This window comes from Felis catus, chromosome F2 (genome assembly GCF_018350175.1).
Source record: "Felis catus isolate Fca126 chromosome F2, F.catus_Fca126_mat1.0, whole genome shotgun sequence".
In the NCBI taxonomy this organism is placed as follows: Eukaryota; Metazoa; Chordata; class Mammalia; order Carnivora; family Felidae; genus Felis; species Felis catus.
Window position 1 is genome coordinate 3,774,200 of NC_058385.1, and position 14,172 is coordinate 3,788,371.

The window sequence follows — 14,172 nt, forward strand, 5'->3', positions numbered from 1 at the left end:
CTGGAAATTAAAGGATATATTGCATAATAAATCATAGCCTTTGGTATATATATATTCATTATTATATGGATGTAAATATAAATGTGTAGTATGTATAAATGTAAATATAATATATACAATATATTTTAATTGACTTTTTAATAGTGGGATATCGTACTAATTTAATATGATTAACTTTTACTACTTAAAAGGGAACTATTTCTTGGCTCAAATGTAGATATTAATCATGCTGACTTGCATATGTTTCTTTTTTTGTTCCCTGTAGGCTGTACTTTGGAGGTATAAGTTTTCTCAGCTTAAAGGTTCTTCAGATGATGGCAAGAGCAAAATCAAATTTTTGTTTCAGAATCCAGATACTAAGCAGATTGAAGCAAAGGTAAATCCAGGTTTATCACATTAACCACCTCTAATTACATTAATGCCATTAAGAAGCAAAGGGGAGAATATTTAGGGGAAACAAAAGAGCAAAAACACACATTATCTGTTTCCTTTGGGATATCCCCCATGGCCAAAAGAATAAAATCACTTTGAGATTTTAGTGGCAAAATTTCAATTAAATTCTGATTGTATTTTACCATTATCTATTCCCTCTTTGGATATGAATACAAATCCCCGGAGAAAACTATTATTTAAATCAATTCCTGTTTTCCTCATGTTACTATGTGTCAATAAAATGAATAAATGAATTATTTGTTGCTTTGCTCATGCAAATTTTCAGTATTCCAAAATATATTGACTATGTGGCTTTAAACTCGTCAGAAAGGTTCACTACCTTTATTTTAATTTTTCTTAATATTTGTGTATATTCAAAATTTAAATTATTTCAGTTACTCTATGGTGAAATTCACAATAACAATGTTTGGGGCAGAATAAATTATAAATATATTATTCCAGTGTGAAGGAAAGGATAAATAACAAATGCCAAAGTAAAAAATTATTAATGGTATGGAAATGCAAACTCATATATAATTTTTCAACGATGGATTAAAATTAGCATAATTCTGTTACATACCTGTAACAGGGGGGGAGGTCAGCCTGACAGTCAAAATCTTCCAAGGAGTCACCCTCTCGGACATCCTACTACACGTCTCCCGTAACACTGCTCTATATGCGTATCAGACCCTCTCCTTTTAACAAGATGACTTCTTTCTTGCCTTATATATCTGCTCATGCTTGTCTCTTTTCTCCTTAGAGTTTTGTCTGAATTGCTCTGAGGATACCCCATTTCTGTCTTACATTTATCTTTGGACTTTCTGCCTCCACTTAGACTATAGGTTGCTTATAGAAGGAACTGTGGATATAGCCCCTTTCTGCTGGATCTTTTCCGACTGTGTTTCTCTAAAGCATTGATGTTTCACATGGCCTTGCCTTTGATTTGTCTACCAGCAATTTAGACAAATACCATCGTAACTTCACCCACTCCTTTTATTTAACTTCATTCATCATTTTCAATTCTGCATTTCCATCGTTGCCTTTTCCCTAAACACAGATGCATCCACAGAACTGCCTTCTCTCTCTCTTGCTACAGCTTCTCCTCTTTTCCCCTCTCGCTCCGATTAATTGACCGTTTCCTTCGTGCTAGCCACTCACACTGCTCTTTAAATCACCATCGAAAAGATGCATTACCATTGTCCCAAATTATCTATATTTAGCTTTTGTTAGATTTCTCAATCTTTCAAAACACAGGACATACTCTAATAGTGGTGAATGATGTTAATATTGTCAGTTCCATATTCTTCTGGCTAATGTGGAAACTCAACCACTAGCTGCTGACAGTAGCTTAGCATTTGATATGTTACTTCTCTTCTAATTTTTCTAATGTGCTAATGAGTCCTTAGCTGACAACATGAAGCAAAAATATAAATGCAATGCAATGACTAACTATAATATTTAGATTTTATTTTAATGTAGCATATGTTATATATACAGCTAATTATACTTACTAGTTATTAGTTACCCATCTGTTTCTAAATATTACTCATTCTTGTTATAGTGGGTTTTTTTCAATTTTTGAAAAATGTTTATTTATTTTGAGAGAGAGAGAAAGTGATGGAGGGAAGGGCAGAGAGACAGGAAGACAGGATTCAAAGCAGGCTCCACACTGACAGCAGAGAGACAGGTGCAGGTCTTAAACTCATGAACCATGAGATCATGACTTGAGCTGAAGTCAGACATTTGACTGAGCCACCCAGATGCCACTCTTATTATAGTATTTTAAAAAATATTTTATGAATTCGTTTATTAGGAGCTAGTTTCAGAAAATATTCATTGAACGTGTTTCTTAAACTTATGGACAGTCATTTTCGTATAGGAGAAAGAGCAGACTTAAAAATAATAACAGAGTATGACCACTGGTAAGTTACAGAACTTCTTTAAAGGCACCATCTCCTTCTATAAAATGAGCTATACTAATACCTCTAAGGGTAACCATGAAAACATCAATTAAATATAGAGGCTATTTAACACAGATGAAACTAACCAATCAGTTTTATAGGATTGTTTGGCCATGCAGGTGTGTATCCCTTAGCTGACATAGAAATTGTATAAGAATTAAAACTAGCACAATTGCTATTTTGTAACCTTTATAATTGCAACTTGTGAGCAATAAAAAAGTACCATCACAGGAGAACATCAAGGAGAATACCAGCATATACAACATTATTGGATTTATGCATCAAGAGGATGGCTTATGGTTAAGAAATTAGCGGCACCTGGGTGGCTCGGTCTGTTAAGCACCTGACTTTGGCTCAGGTCATGATCTCAACGGTTCATGAGTTCGAGCCTCACGTCGGGCTCTGTGCTGACAGCTCAGAGCCTGGAGCCTGCTTCAGATTCTGTGTCTCCCTTTCTCTGCCCTCCCCCACTCACGTTCTGTCTCTCTCTGTCTCTCAAAAATGAATAAACATTAAAAAAATCTGGGAAAATATAAAAATATAAATATAAATATAAATATAAATATAAATATAAATATAAATATAAATAAATATTGTTACCAAGGCAGCAGAAACAGAACTAAAGCCATGAGAATTTCGAAGTATTTGTGAACTTGTCGGTAGGGATAAAATAATTTCCTTAATTACACTAGATCATTACAGTGCAGGATTGTAAGCATTCTTCTCAATATTTTATTACGAACATATTCAAGCATATAGCATACTTTAATAAGTCACATTAAACACCCTATATGCGCTATCTAAATTCTACCATTTACACTGCACTGTACTTCTTTATCACAAATCTGTGTCTTCATCCCTTTAACTGTCTATCAACCCATCTTATCTTGACACATTTTGAAGTAAATCACAGACATCAGCATGATATTACGCGATTTTCAAAATGCACTTGTGCAATGTTATTTTTGTCCCTCCAACTCTAAATTCCTCACCCATTGTTTTCTTGGACAATTCTTCAAATGTATAGTTGTTTATGATAAGTGACAGTTGTACACTTTTGTTTTTTTAAAAATGTGTTTAATTATTTTTTCAGAGAGAGCACACGGTGGGGAGGGGCAGAGGGAGAGGAGAATCTGAATCGGGCTCTGTGCTGACAGGCTGAGAGAAGAGAGCTTGATGTGGGGCTTGAATTCATGTACCACAACATCATGACCTGATCTAACAGCAGATGCTCAACCGACTGAGCCACACGGGCACTCCGACAATTGTACACTTTTAATTGCATGATCTAAATAATAGCAACCAAAAAATTAAAAATCAATTAATTAATTAAATTTTAACTAGTAAAAAATAATTTTAGTAAAATAACAAAAATACTCAGCAAATGAAAGCATTCATCACATTTTAGTCCATAGATTTTAAAAAATATTTCATTTTCCAAAAGTAAGTTACATATACCTACAACTTTGCCATAATTGGTAGTAACTAAAGCATGGAATATATGATATGGCTGATAGTTTATAAATAAATATTTAGCAAAGATAGTATTTATTATCATATTCCCAATATCATTTGCTTACATAGTCTCACCAAAGAGAAGAAATGATAAACATTCAGAGCTTGATCACAGCTTCAGTATGAAATAAACCCTTTATTACCTCAAAATTGTTTCAAAAACAATGACATAAAATTCCATGTTATTTGAAGAAAAAATTATCTTACCTAGAAAGATTGGCTTCCTTATGAGTTAGATTAACACAAAAGATATCAAAATGACATGATTTCTACTCACAGTATTTTGAGAAATGTTTTGAAGGTTATGTGTTGAGATGTTTCCATGTACTTTAATAAGTACATTGTAAAACTTTTATAATCTTGGAGAATAATTTGTGAGTGTTTTCTTAAAATCATTAATTTTGTATAAAGAGCTTAAAGTTAAATATTTTTAATGTATATTTATTTATTTTGAGAGAGAGAGGGAAGCAGAGACAGAGAGGGATACAGAGAGAATCCCAAGCAGGCTCTGAGCTGACGGTGCAGAACCCAATGCAGGGCTCGATCGCATGAACATGAGATCATGATCTGAATCAAAATCAAGAGTTGGACACTTAACCAACTGAGCCACCGGGTGCCCCCAAAATTTATTTTTGAGTTAAACATAAAGTACACATTGGTGAATAAAGATGTGAAGAAAATAAGTTATTACCTTATTTTTATTACTTGTCTCAGCCTGAAGTAAATGAAGCAAAACTAAATAAATATGTTATTGAGAAATTTAAAATCCTATAATGCAGTTTATCTTTATGTGCCACTTATTGTTTATCTAATTTTTATACAAGTTCAATGCCCTATAGTATAAGAATATGAGCTCAATAGTTAAAGAACTCTGGCTTCCACGTATAAAGGTGATGTCTGTTATCTAGGATGAGTTTTCTAAGCTCAGGCTCAGCATCCTGAGTATAAGATCGAGAGTATTAAATCCATGCTTTTTATAAGGATAAGAGCACATGTGCCCTTCTCAGAAGACTTGAGAATACCAACATACGTCTGTTACATGTTCAAAAATAACCTAGAATTGGCAGAGAGTTACAGGTAGGGAAAAAGTAGAAATGGAATTTGTGCCATCAACATAAAAGCAAAAAGATGGGATCAATTCACAGAAGAGCCCATAACCCAAAAAAGACAGAAGACGCTAAAAAAGATTTAATTGAGTGATTCCCACTCAGAAGGTTCTCGATGTATACACTGTGAATGAGTGGGGATTGACAGTATGCAGTGGTTCAGTTGTCAGGAGAATTGTTCGAAAACTCTCTTGAGTTTATGGGGTAGTCAATCCCTTCTTCCCCATGAGCTTGTTCCGAGGCAGAGGTAATAAAGGGTTTATTTCATGCTGAAGCTGTGATCAAGCTCTGAATGTCTCAAGAATCTCTAGAAATGATGGAAGCCCTTATTCCATGAGACAGACTTCCAGCTTACCTTCAGCCATGATGGCAACAATCATCCAGGATAAGATCCCTAAAGTAGAACGTACATTAGCCTCCACAGAGTGCTTAGACAGACTTGCAGCTAGTTTTTAAAAACTAGCTCCTAATTAGTAGATTTTGTGACATATGAATCTCATATTTGAAATAAAAATGCTATAGCAGAATAGAGAGAGCTAAAGTTGAGGGATTCTCTCAAAATGCAGTAGCATAAAATATGGAAAACATAAGATGAAAGACAGCTCTGTGACTCCATTACCAACACATCCAGCATTAAGGAGGAGAAGAAAAGAGCAAAGAAAGGAGAGAAAAATAGAAACTACCAAAAAATCCCCTCAAACTGAGTATGTACTTCAGCCGTCAGTGTGAAAGGGAAAACTGAGCTGTGATTAGTAAAGAGGAAAACTACATCACACCCCAAAACTTTCAAAATCGAGTATAAAGCAGAAATTTAAATCATCAAGATTTAATTTAATATTCCAGTGGAGTAGTGGCTGGAGGGCCTCAGTGAACTTGCCTCCCTCAAAAACAGTGGGAATGCCAGGAAAGCAACTGAGTTCAAGCACCTGTTTTCAAGCATTACAGAAATTGGCCAAATTGACAAAAATGAAAAATAACCAAAGTCACAGAATGAACTGAAAATTGACTAAGAGAAACTACTGGACCTCGCTCAGTAACATAATGAGGTTCATTTTAAAGTTTTAATCTGAAGATATTCAAACACCCCTCCCTTCCTAGACAGTGGCGTTGTAGCCAAAAGCCAGTAGCACTGCAGAAAATGGAGTGGTCTGACCTCATCCAGAGCAGAATCAATAATTTGGTTTAATTTGCAGCTTCCTGAGAATTCTCTATTCTCAGTGTGGTGGCTGTGTGACTCAGCACATAGCTCAGCAGGGGGGAGGACAAAAGGAAACAGAGGATCTGCCCCAGGACATGAACTAAAACAACAGCAACCTGCCGCAACATCTTGACCACCTAAGCCTGAGATTTCCACTGGAGCAAACAAAAGCCTGGGCTGGAATTTAAAAGAAAGTCTTGGAAAACTAGACAATGATTATGAATTTAGGGAAAGCTCTGACATACTTTTGGGGATTTATGATCAAGGCTGTGTGCATGCCCAGGAAAGACCTGGGAACACAAAAGACACCAGTTGCTTACTCTGACTGAACTGGAGAACACACACAGTCAGGAGGTTAAAGTTAAATTTGTCTTGTAAATGTCCTGAAATTGGAAGATGTGCCTTCATATGCAGATTTCCATAGTAAGATGTAACAGACTTATAGGCAATATGCATAATGAAAGTGACCAATAGTTGGCTGACCTAGATGTGACCAATAGGCAGTGAGGCTTAAACATGTAAAAAAAAAGTATAAAACAGAGAATTTTATGAACACACTACAGAGAATACACATTCTACAGATTTAATGCAAGAAAGTGCTAAACAAAGAAATAGCAATAAGAAAAACAACAACAACTGAAACACCAACAATAAACTTTGGGAAAGTGGAACAATCTAATACCAAGAGTTGTTACAAGATATTATCTAAAATAGTTTCCATCAAAAAATTATGATGTGTGCAAAAAGCAGAAAAGTATGTACAGGATAAACACCAACCAACAGATTATGCCTTGAATGGGGCTCAGATTTTGGATTCAGTAGACAAAGACTTTAAATTAGCTATAATCAATATATTTAAATTATTAGAGAAAACAATGTCTAAAGAATTAAAGAAAAATATGACAATGGTGTCTTACCAAATAGCAAGTAACAATGGAGAGGTTACATAAAAAAGTGTCTATAGTTGAAATATTCATTAACTGAAATGAAACATTTACTAGTGGGACTTAAGAAGATTTCAGTTGGCAGAAGAAAGAATCAACAATCTTGAATATTGGACAATAGACACTAACCAATCAGAACAACAAGAAAATGACAAAGAATAAAGAAAACGACTATAATCAGTACCCTGAGGCACGTTGGCAAACATATCCGCATATGTATAATGAGAGTCCAAGAAGTAGAAGAAAAATAGAAAGGGACAGAAAAAATATTTGAAGAAATAATACTTGAAAACTTCTCAAAATAAATTAAAAAATAATCTACACTAAATTCAGTGGGCAAAATATGTGAAGGGGAGTAAAAGATACAAGCTTCCAGTGATGGAATGAATAAGTCATGGGAATGAAGTCTATGGAATATAGTCAATGATATTGTAATATTATTGTATGGTGACAGATGGTAACTACACTTGTGGTGAGCACAGCATAATTCAGACTTATTGAATCACTATGTTGTACACCTGAAACTGTCACATTGTGTGTCAACCATCAAAATAAAACACACAAACAAAACAAAAACCAAAACAACAACAACAACAAAAACTCCAGTAGGATAAATTCAAAGAGAACCATACCTAGACTTTATTAGAGTCAATTTGGTGAAAATCAAAGACAAAAAGAGAAAATCACATACATGGGCTCATCAATAATAATAACATAGGAAAAAATGAGCAAAATGGCAGATGAAAATACTCCATTTAGAGTGATTGCATCCAATGTAAAATGTTTAAATGCCTCAGTTTAAGGTAGAAATTGAAAAAATAGGAAAAACATTGTCCAATTAAATGCTGTTTATAATAGATAGGGTTTAGATTCAGAAACACAGATAGACTGAAGGTTAAAAAATGGAAATATATATACATATATATATACATGACATATATATGCTAGAAGCAATAATAAAACAGAACTAAAGTGCCTATGTTAATATCAGACAAAATAGACTTTAAAACATAACTGTTACATGAGGAAAAAAAGGGGGCATTTTATAGTGTGGAAAAAGTGAATTTGTCCAGAAAACACAGGAATTGTAGATATACATGCACCTAGTAATATTAGTTAAATGCGTGAAGGAAAAGTATACAGAATTGAAGTGAGATGTTGACAACCCAACCATATGAGTTGCAAACTTCAATACCTCATTTACAATTATGGATGGAACAACTGGGAAGAAGATGAATAAGTAACGAGAAGACTTAGAAAACAGCTAGTTTGAGACATCTAGAGGACATTCTACCCAACAACAGCAGAATACATCTTTTTCTCAAGTACTCAAAGAATGTTCTTCATGATACACCCTATGCTATGACATAGAAAAGTCTCAATACAGGGGCGTCTGGGTGGCTCAGTTGGTTAAGCGGCCGACGTCGGCTCAGGTCATGATCTCGTGGTCCGTGAGTTTGAGCCCCGCGTTGGGCTCTGTGCTGACAGCTTAGAGCCTGGAGCCTATTTCAGATTCTGTGTCTCCCTCTCTCTGACCCTCCCCTGCTCATGCTCTGTCTCTCCCTGTCTCAAAAATAAAACGTTAAAAAAAATTTTTTTTTAAAGTCTCAATACATCCAAAAGGATTGAAATATAAAATACATTCTCCATCAATATGAGATTAAATTAGAATAAGCAACAGAAGAGAATGGGGGAACTTTTGTGAAAATTATGTCCTATAAAGTCTTCGTGACCAGTAATTCAGCAAATATTGAAATATTGCCTCTAGGGGAAATACAGGGTTGAGTTCCTGCAAACCTCTGGTCACAGCATTTTCATCAACTAATTAATTAATAAATAGCTTTGTTTTTATGTGTGTTTTCATTTAAAGACAACTTACTTAATATTACTGTTGATTCTTTAACATTGAACTTGCAGTCACCAGCACTCTAACTTATGCCCAAACAAAGCTTACCCAACATGTGTGTTCTCTCTGTAAGCGCATTACAATGTTCCCGCAATTAAAATATCAAACAGCACTTCAGCACTGTGCTTTGGGGACATTTTAAACAGCAAAGTTTAAATACAAGGTACAAAGTTTAAATACGATACAAAAATGTGAAAATCTTGACACTAAATACAGTGCAAAAAAAGCTACGTTTTGGTGTACAGTTTATAATATGAGAGCTTAAACAGGAAGTCCAAGTATCACCTTGTTTGGCCTCTGCTGGGAAAGTACATGGCGTGTCACTAAAATTTTTCACTGCTTTGCATATATCCACAAATGACCGTGAAAACAGTGTGAATAGATTTTGGAATTACAAATAAATATCAGCATATGGGTAAATTTGCAATAGAGATTCCACAAATAATGAGAATCGACTGTACGTGATGGAGAGAAGGAAAACTGCAAAACTGTCAGTGAGTCAAAGGTTAAATCACAAGAAAAATAAGTAAATATTGTGCGATAAATGAAAACCAAAAGCAATCTATTAGAATTTATGAAATGCAGATAGGTCAGTGATTGAGGAAAAGTCACATCTATAAATGTTTAATTAAAAAAGAAAAGATCTCAAATCAGCATCCTGGATTTTCGTGTAAAGAAACTAGATAAATAACACTAAATTGAAATTAAAGCAAGCAGAACAAAGAAAGTAATAAAAATTAGAACAGAAAAATATAAAATAGAAGATAAAAGCAAGACATAATATCACCAAAATCAAAAGTTGATGCTTTGAAAGAGAAGCCAAACTGAGAACCCTTTGAGAAATCTCATAAAGCATAGAAAAGACTCAGATTGTTAAAATCATGAATGACAGAGAGGACATCATTCCTGATGGAGCATATTAAAAAAAGATAAAAAGAGAATAAAGGAACAAGACTTTATGTCAACCAACTAGGTAACTTAGATGAAAGGAATTATGGAAAGACACAGGCTGCCTACTAAAAATGACTCCAGGAGAAATAGTAAGTTGATTAGACCTAATGAAAGTAAGCATTAAAATAATTTGAGGACTTCCCATAAAGAAAATGACTTCATAAATGAACACAATACTAAAAATATTATTATACAATATGATACATTGAATTATATAATATAATAGTATTAATATTATTGATACTAATAGAAATGGAATCCAGCAGAGTTTTAAAATATTGATAAACCATGACCAAGTGGGATTTATTACAAGAATGCATGATTGGTTTATCACCCCCAAATCAATCGATGTGATACACCATATTCATAGAATTGAAAATACATGTATTGTCTCAGTAAATACAGAAGCATAGAGGTTTGACAAGCCCAAGACCCTTTCATAATAAAAACACTCAGCATAGGAAAAGCAGGGAAATTCCTCAATCTACTAAAGAGCATCTGTGTGTAACCCATAGTGAGCATCATACTTAATGTAAGAATAAATGTTTTTCTGGTAAGATCAGGAACAAGATGAAGAAGTCTCCTTTTACCACCGTTACTCAACATTGTACTGCTCTTTAGTGAGGACAGTTAGACGATAAAAAGAAATAAAACTATCTCAATTCGCACATGCTGATCTTGTATACTGAGAATAATAAGGAACCCTCTAAATACTATGTTCACTAATAAATGAGTTCAGCAGTGTTTCATTCTACAAAATCAACATACAATCATCAATTACATATCGTAACCATGAACGCTTCCTAAATGAAATTAAGAAAACAATTCTACTTAACATCTAAATGAATAGGAAAATATGTAATAAAAGAAGTGCAAACTTATACACTGAAAACGATGTAACATTGTTGTAAGAAATATGAAAGATTTGCCTAAAGGGAAAGATATTCTATATTTGTTCATTAGAAAACAATACTGTGAAAAAAGCAATTTCTCCCTAAACTGAACAACAGAGTCAATAAAAACCCTTTCAAAAAAGCCAGCTGTTTTTATTGTCGAAATTGACAAGCTAATCTTAAAATTTAATGAAAATGCAGGGGATCCAGATTAGCCAAAGTAGTTGAGAAAGAATGAAATTGTACAACACACACTTCTTTGACTATTACTCAAAATTAGTTCCTTTGTCTTCCAAAGCGATAAGAACACATACTGGAAAAAATATCGGCCTTTTTCCTTGAAAGTAGCATGCTTATGGAAAATTGCATTTGAAATGCTCATTAATATATTGATTTTAACAAAAATCAAACTCTGTTGCTTTTCACAAGACCATAGTCCTAGATATTGCATAATCAGCATTTCTGTGTATCCGAATGCTTCTGAATTTGCACAGCAATTAGTAATAGAGTAAGGAGACACTGCTTGGGATTTTAGACAGAACAGATCCTTATTCTTAGACTGAAGGAAATAAAGCACTGAATTTTTGCCACTGTAACTACAGATTTAATATAGTAAGAGAGCCATTGCCAAATCCCTTTTATTGTGCAATATAAGTTCACAGGAAGTTATAAAGATAACACAGAGACATTCCATGTAGTCTTTATCTTCTTTCCCCCAAAGGTTATATCTTATATATCTATAGTATAATATAAAAAAACCCAGGAATTTGACATTGATGCAATATGTATATAGTCATATATCAATTTTAGCATGTGTGCATTTGCAGAACCATTTCCACAATCAAGATACAGGACTTCCTTTGTCGTGTTGGCCCAGCTCTAACTTCTGCCATTCCTAAATCCTAGTAACAATGAATCTACTTTTTCATTTCTGTAATTTTGCCATTTGAGAATATCATATAAATTAAATCATGCAATATGTGCCATTTTGAGACTGATGCCTTTTCACTCAGCATAATGACCTTGAGATCCACCCCAATAGCTATGGATATCAATAGTGTCTTCTTTTTTGTTGCTGAGTAGTATTCCATTTTATGGATGTGGACCACATTTGTTTAACTATTTACCTGTTGAGGAACACTTGCTTGTTTCCAGTGTTTAGTTACTGCGAACAAAGCTGTTAGGAACAATAGCGTGCAGGGTTTTACCTGGACATGAGATTTCATTTCTCTGGGACAAATGCCCAAGAGCACCGTTGTTCCGAACGGTGTGGAAAATGGTTGTTTGGTTTTTAAAGAAAATGTCAAATTATTTTTCTGAGTGGCTCTAACATTTCATGTTTCCAACAGTAATGTGTGAGGAATCCAGTTTCTCTACATCCTCACCAGCATTTGGAATTGTTATTACTTTTTATTTTAGTGGTTTTCTTCATAGTCTTTTTTTTTTTTAATTTTTTTTTCAACGTTTATTTATTTTTGGGACAGAGAGAGACAGAGCATGAACGGGGGAGGGGCAGAGAGAGAGGGAGACACAGAATCGGAAACAGGCTCCAGGCTCCGAGCCATCAGCCCAGAGCCCGACGCGGGGCTCGAACTCACGGACCGCGAGATCGTGACCTGGCTGAAGTCAGACGCTTAACCGACTGTGCCACCCAGGCGCCCCTCTTCATAGTCTTAATATACATTATAATAGCCTAACGGCTAGCCATGGTGAACAACTTTTCATGTGCCCATTTTGTACCTGTACATTCCCTCTTTGAAATGTCTCTGTTTGTTGACCACTTCCTAATTTTATTTTTTAGTTTGTTTTACTATTGAGCTTTATGAGTTCTTTATTCTATCTGTGAGGCTTTGTTAGATACGCTATTGGCAAATAGTTTCTTCCAATATTTAGGTTGTCTTTCAACTTAATAGGGTATCTTGCAGAGAAAGATTTAAAATTTTCATAAACCCCATTTATTAATTCTTTTATAGAGTATGTCTTTGGTGTCATGTCAAGAATTTTTCAACAGGTCCAGGTGCCAGATTTTTCTCCTGTGTTATCTTCAAAAAATTCCCTAGGCCTGCCATTTACGTTTAACCATAACACATCTGAGTTCACTTTCTTCCTGTAAGCTGTTAGGCTTGAATTGACCTTCACTGGTTTGTCTATCGATGCCCAATTACTTCAGCAACATTTGTTGTAAAGACTATTTTTCTCTATTGAATTGCTTTTATAGCTTTGTAAAAACATGTGTTGGGCATACTTGTGTGGCATTGTTTCTTCGTTTATCTATCCCTGTCAATATTATATAATTCTGCATACATTAACCATACTTTAAATGAAAAACAAAACAAATGATTCCTTCTATTTTATTCTTACTTTCCAGAATTGCTTTAGCTATTGTAGTGCCTTTATCTTTCAATAGACATTTTATAATTACCTTGTCTGTATCTATGAATAATTTCACTAGGATTTTGATAAGGATAGCATAAAACATACATCAAGTTAAGAATTGATATCTTTACTATGTTGATAGAGCAATGAAAGCCGGATATTTTTCTGTTTCTTTAGGTCTTTTTATTTAATTCTTCTGAATTGTGTACTTTTCATCCTATATCCCCATTGGTGCATTTACATTTAGGAAAATCATTTTTTGAAGGAATGTAATAGGCATTTTTAAAAATTTTGTTTTCCAAATATTAATGCTATAATATAGAAATATAATTATTTTTTTTATATTTACATCGTATCCTGAAACCTGTAGAAATATACCTGTTGGTTCTTGGTGTTTTTTGTTTTTGTTTTGAAGATTCCTTGGATTTGTCTACCTAGATCAAGACATGCAAGTTAAAGAAAGATATATTTCTTTTTTTCTGACCTGTAGCACATTGCTTTCATTTTCTTGCCTATTGTGTCTACAAATACCATAGTAACATCATTGGTGACTGTGGACATTCTCCACTTGTTCTTTATTTTAGAGGAAAGCGTTTAGTCTTTCACCGTTCAGCATGATGTTGTTTTAAATCTTTAATAGAAGTTTTTTTTCCCCTCAGGTTGTGTTAGTTCCCCTCTATTTTTATTTTTCTGAAAGTTTCCATTGTGAATGTTTATCAATTAGTATGGCTACGTAAATTTTGCAGCTTATTAATATGGTGGGATATGTAATAGATTTTCAAATGTTGAACCTGTCTTACATTCCTAAAATAAATCTTACCTGATAAAGATGCATAATGTATATATATTGATGGATTACATTTGTCAAAATTGTGTTATTTTTCTGTTTA

General features: G+C 34.0%; 1 protein-coding gene across 2 annotated transcripts in view; it reads left to right on the forward strand.

Annotated features, from left to right (window-relative positions):
• The window catches only part of SNTG1 (syntrophin gamma 1), an 888,982-nt gene that overhangs the window by 857,506 nt on the left and 17,304 nt on the right, over window positions 1-14,172 (forward strand). The window contains exon 20 of one of the 2 annotated variants that reach the window (XM_019822638.2): window positions 266-364. Coding sequence is in view for 1 of the 2 variants with exons in the window: in XM_019822636.3 (XP_019678195.1) it covers window positions 266-376 (111 nt within the window). In the remaining variant the exon portion in view is untranslated. Of the gene's footprint in view, window positions 1-265; window positions 377-14,172 lie in introns of those variants that run through there. The other variant, XM_019822636.3, reaches the window with a different exon arrangement.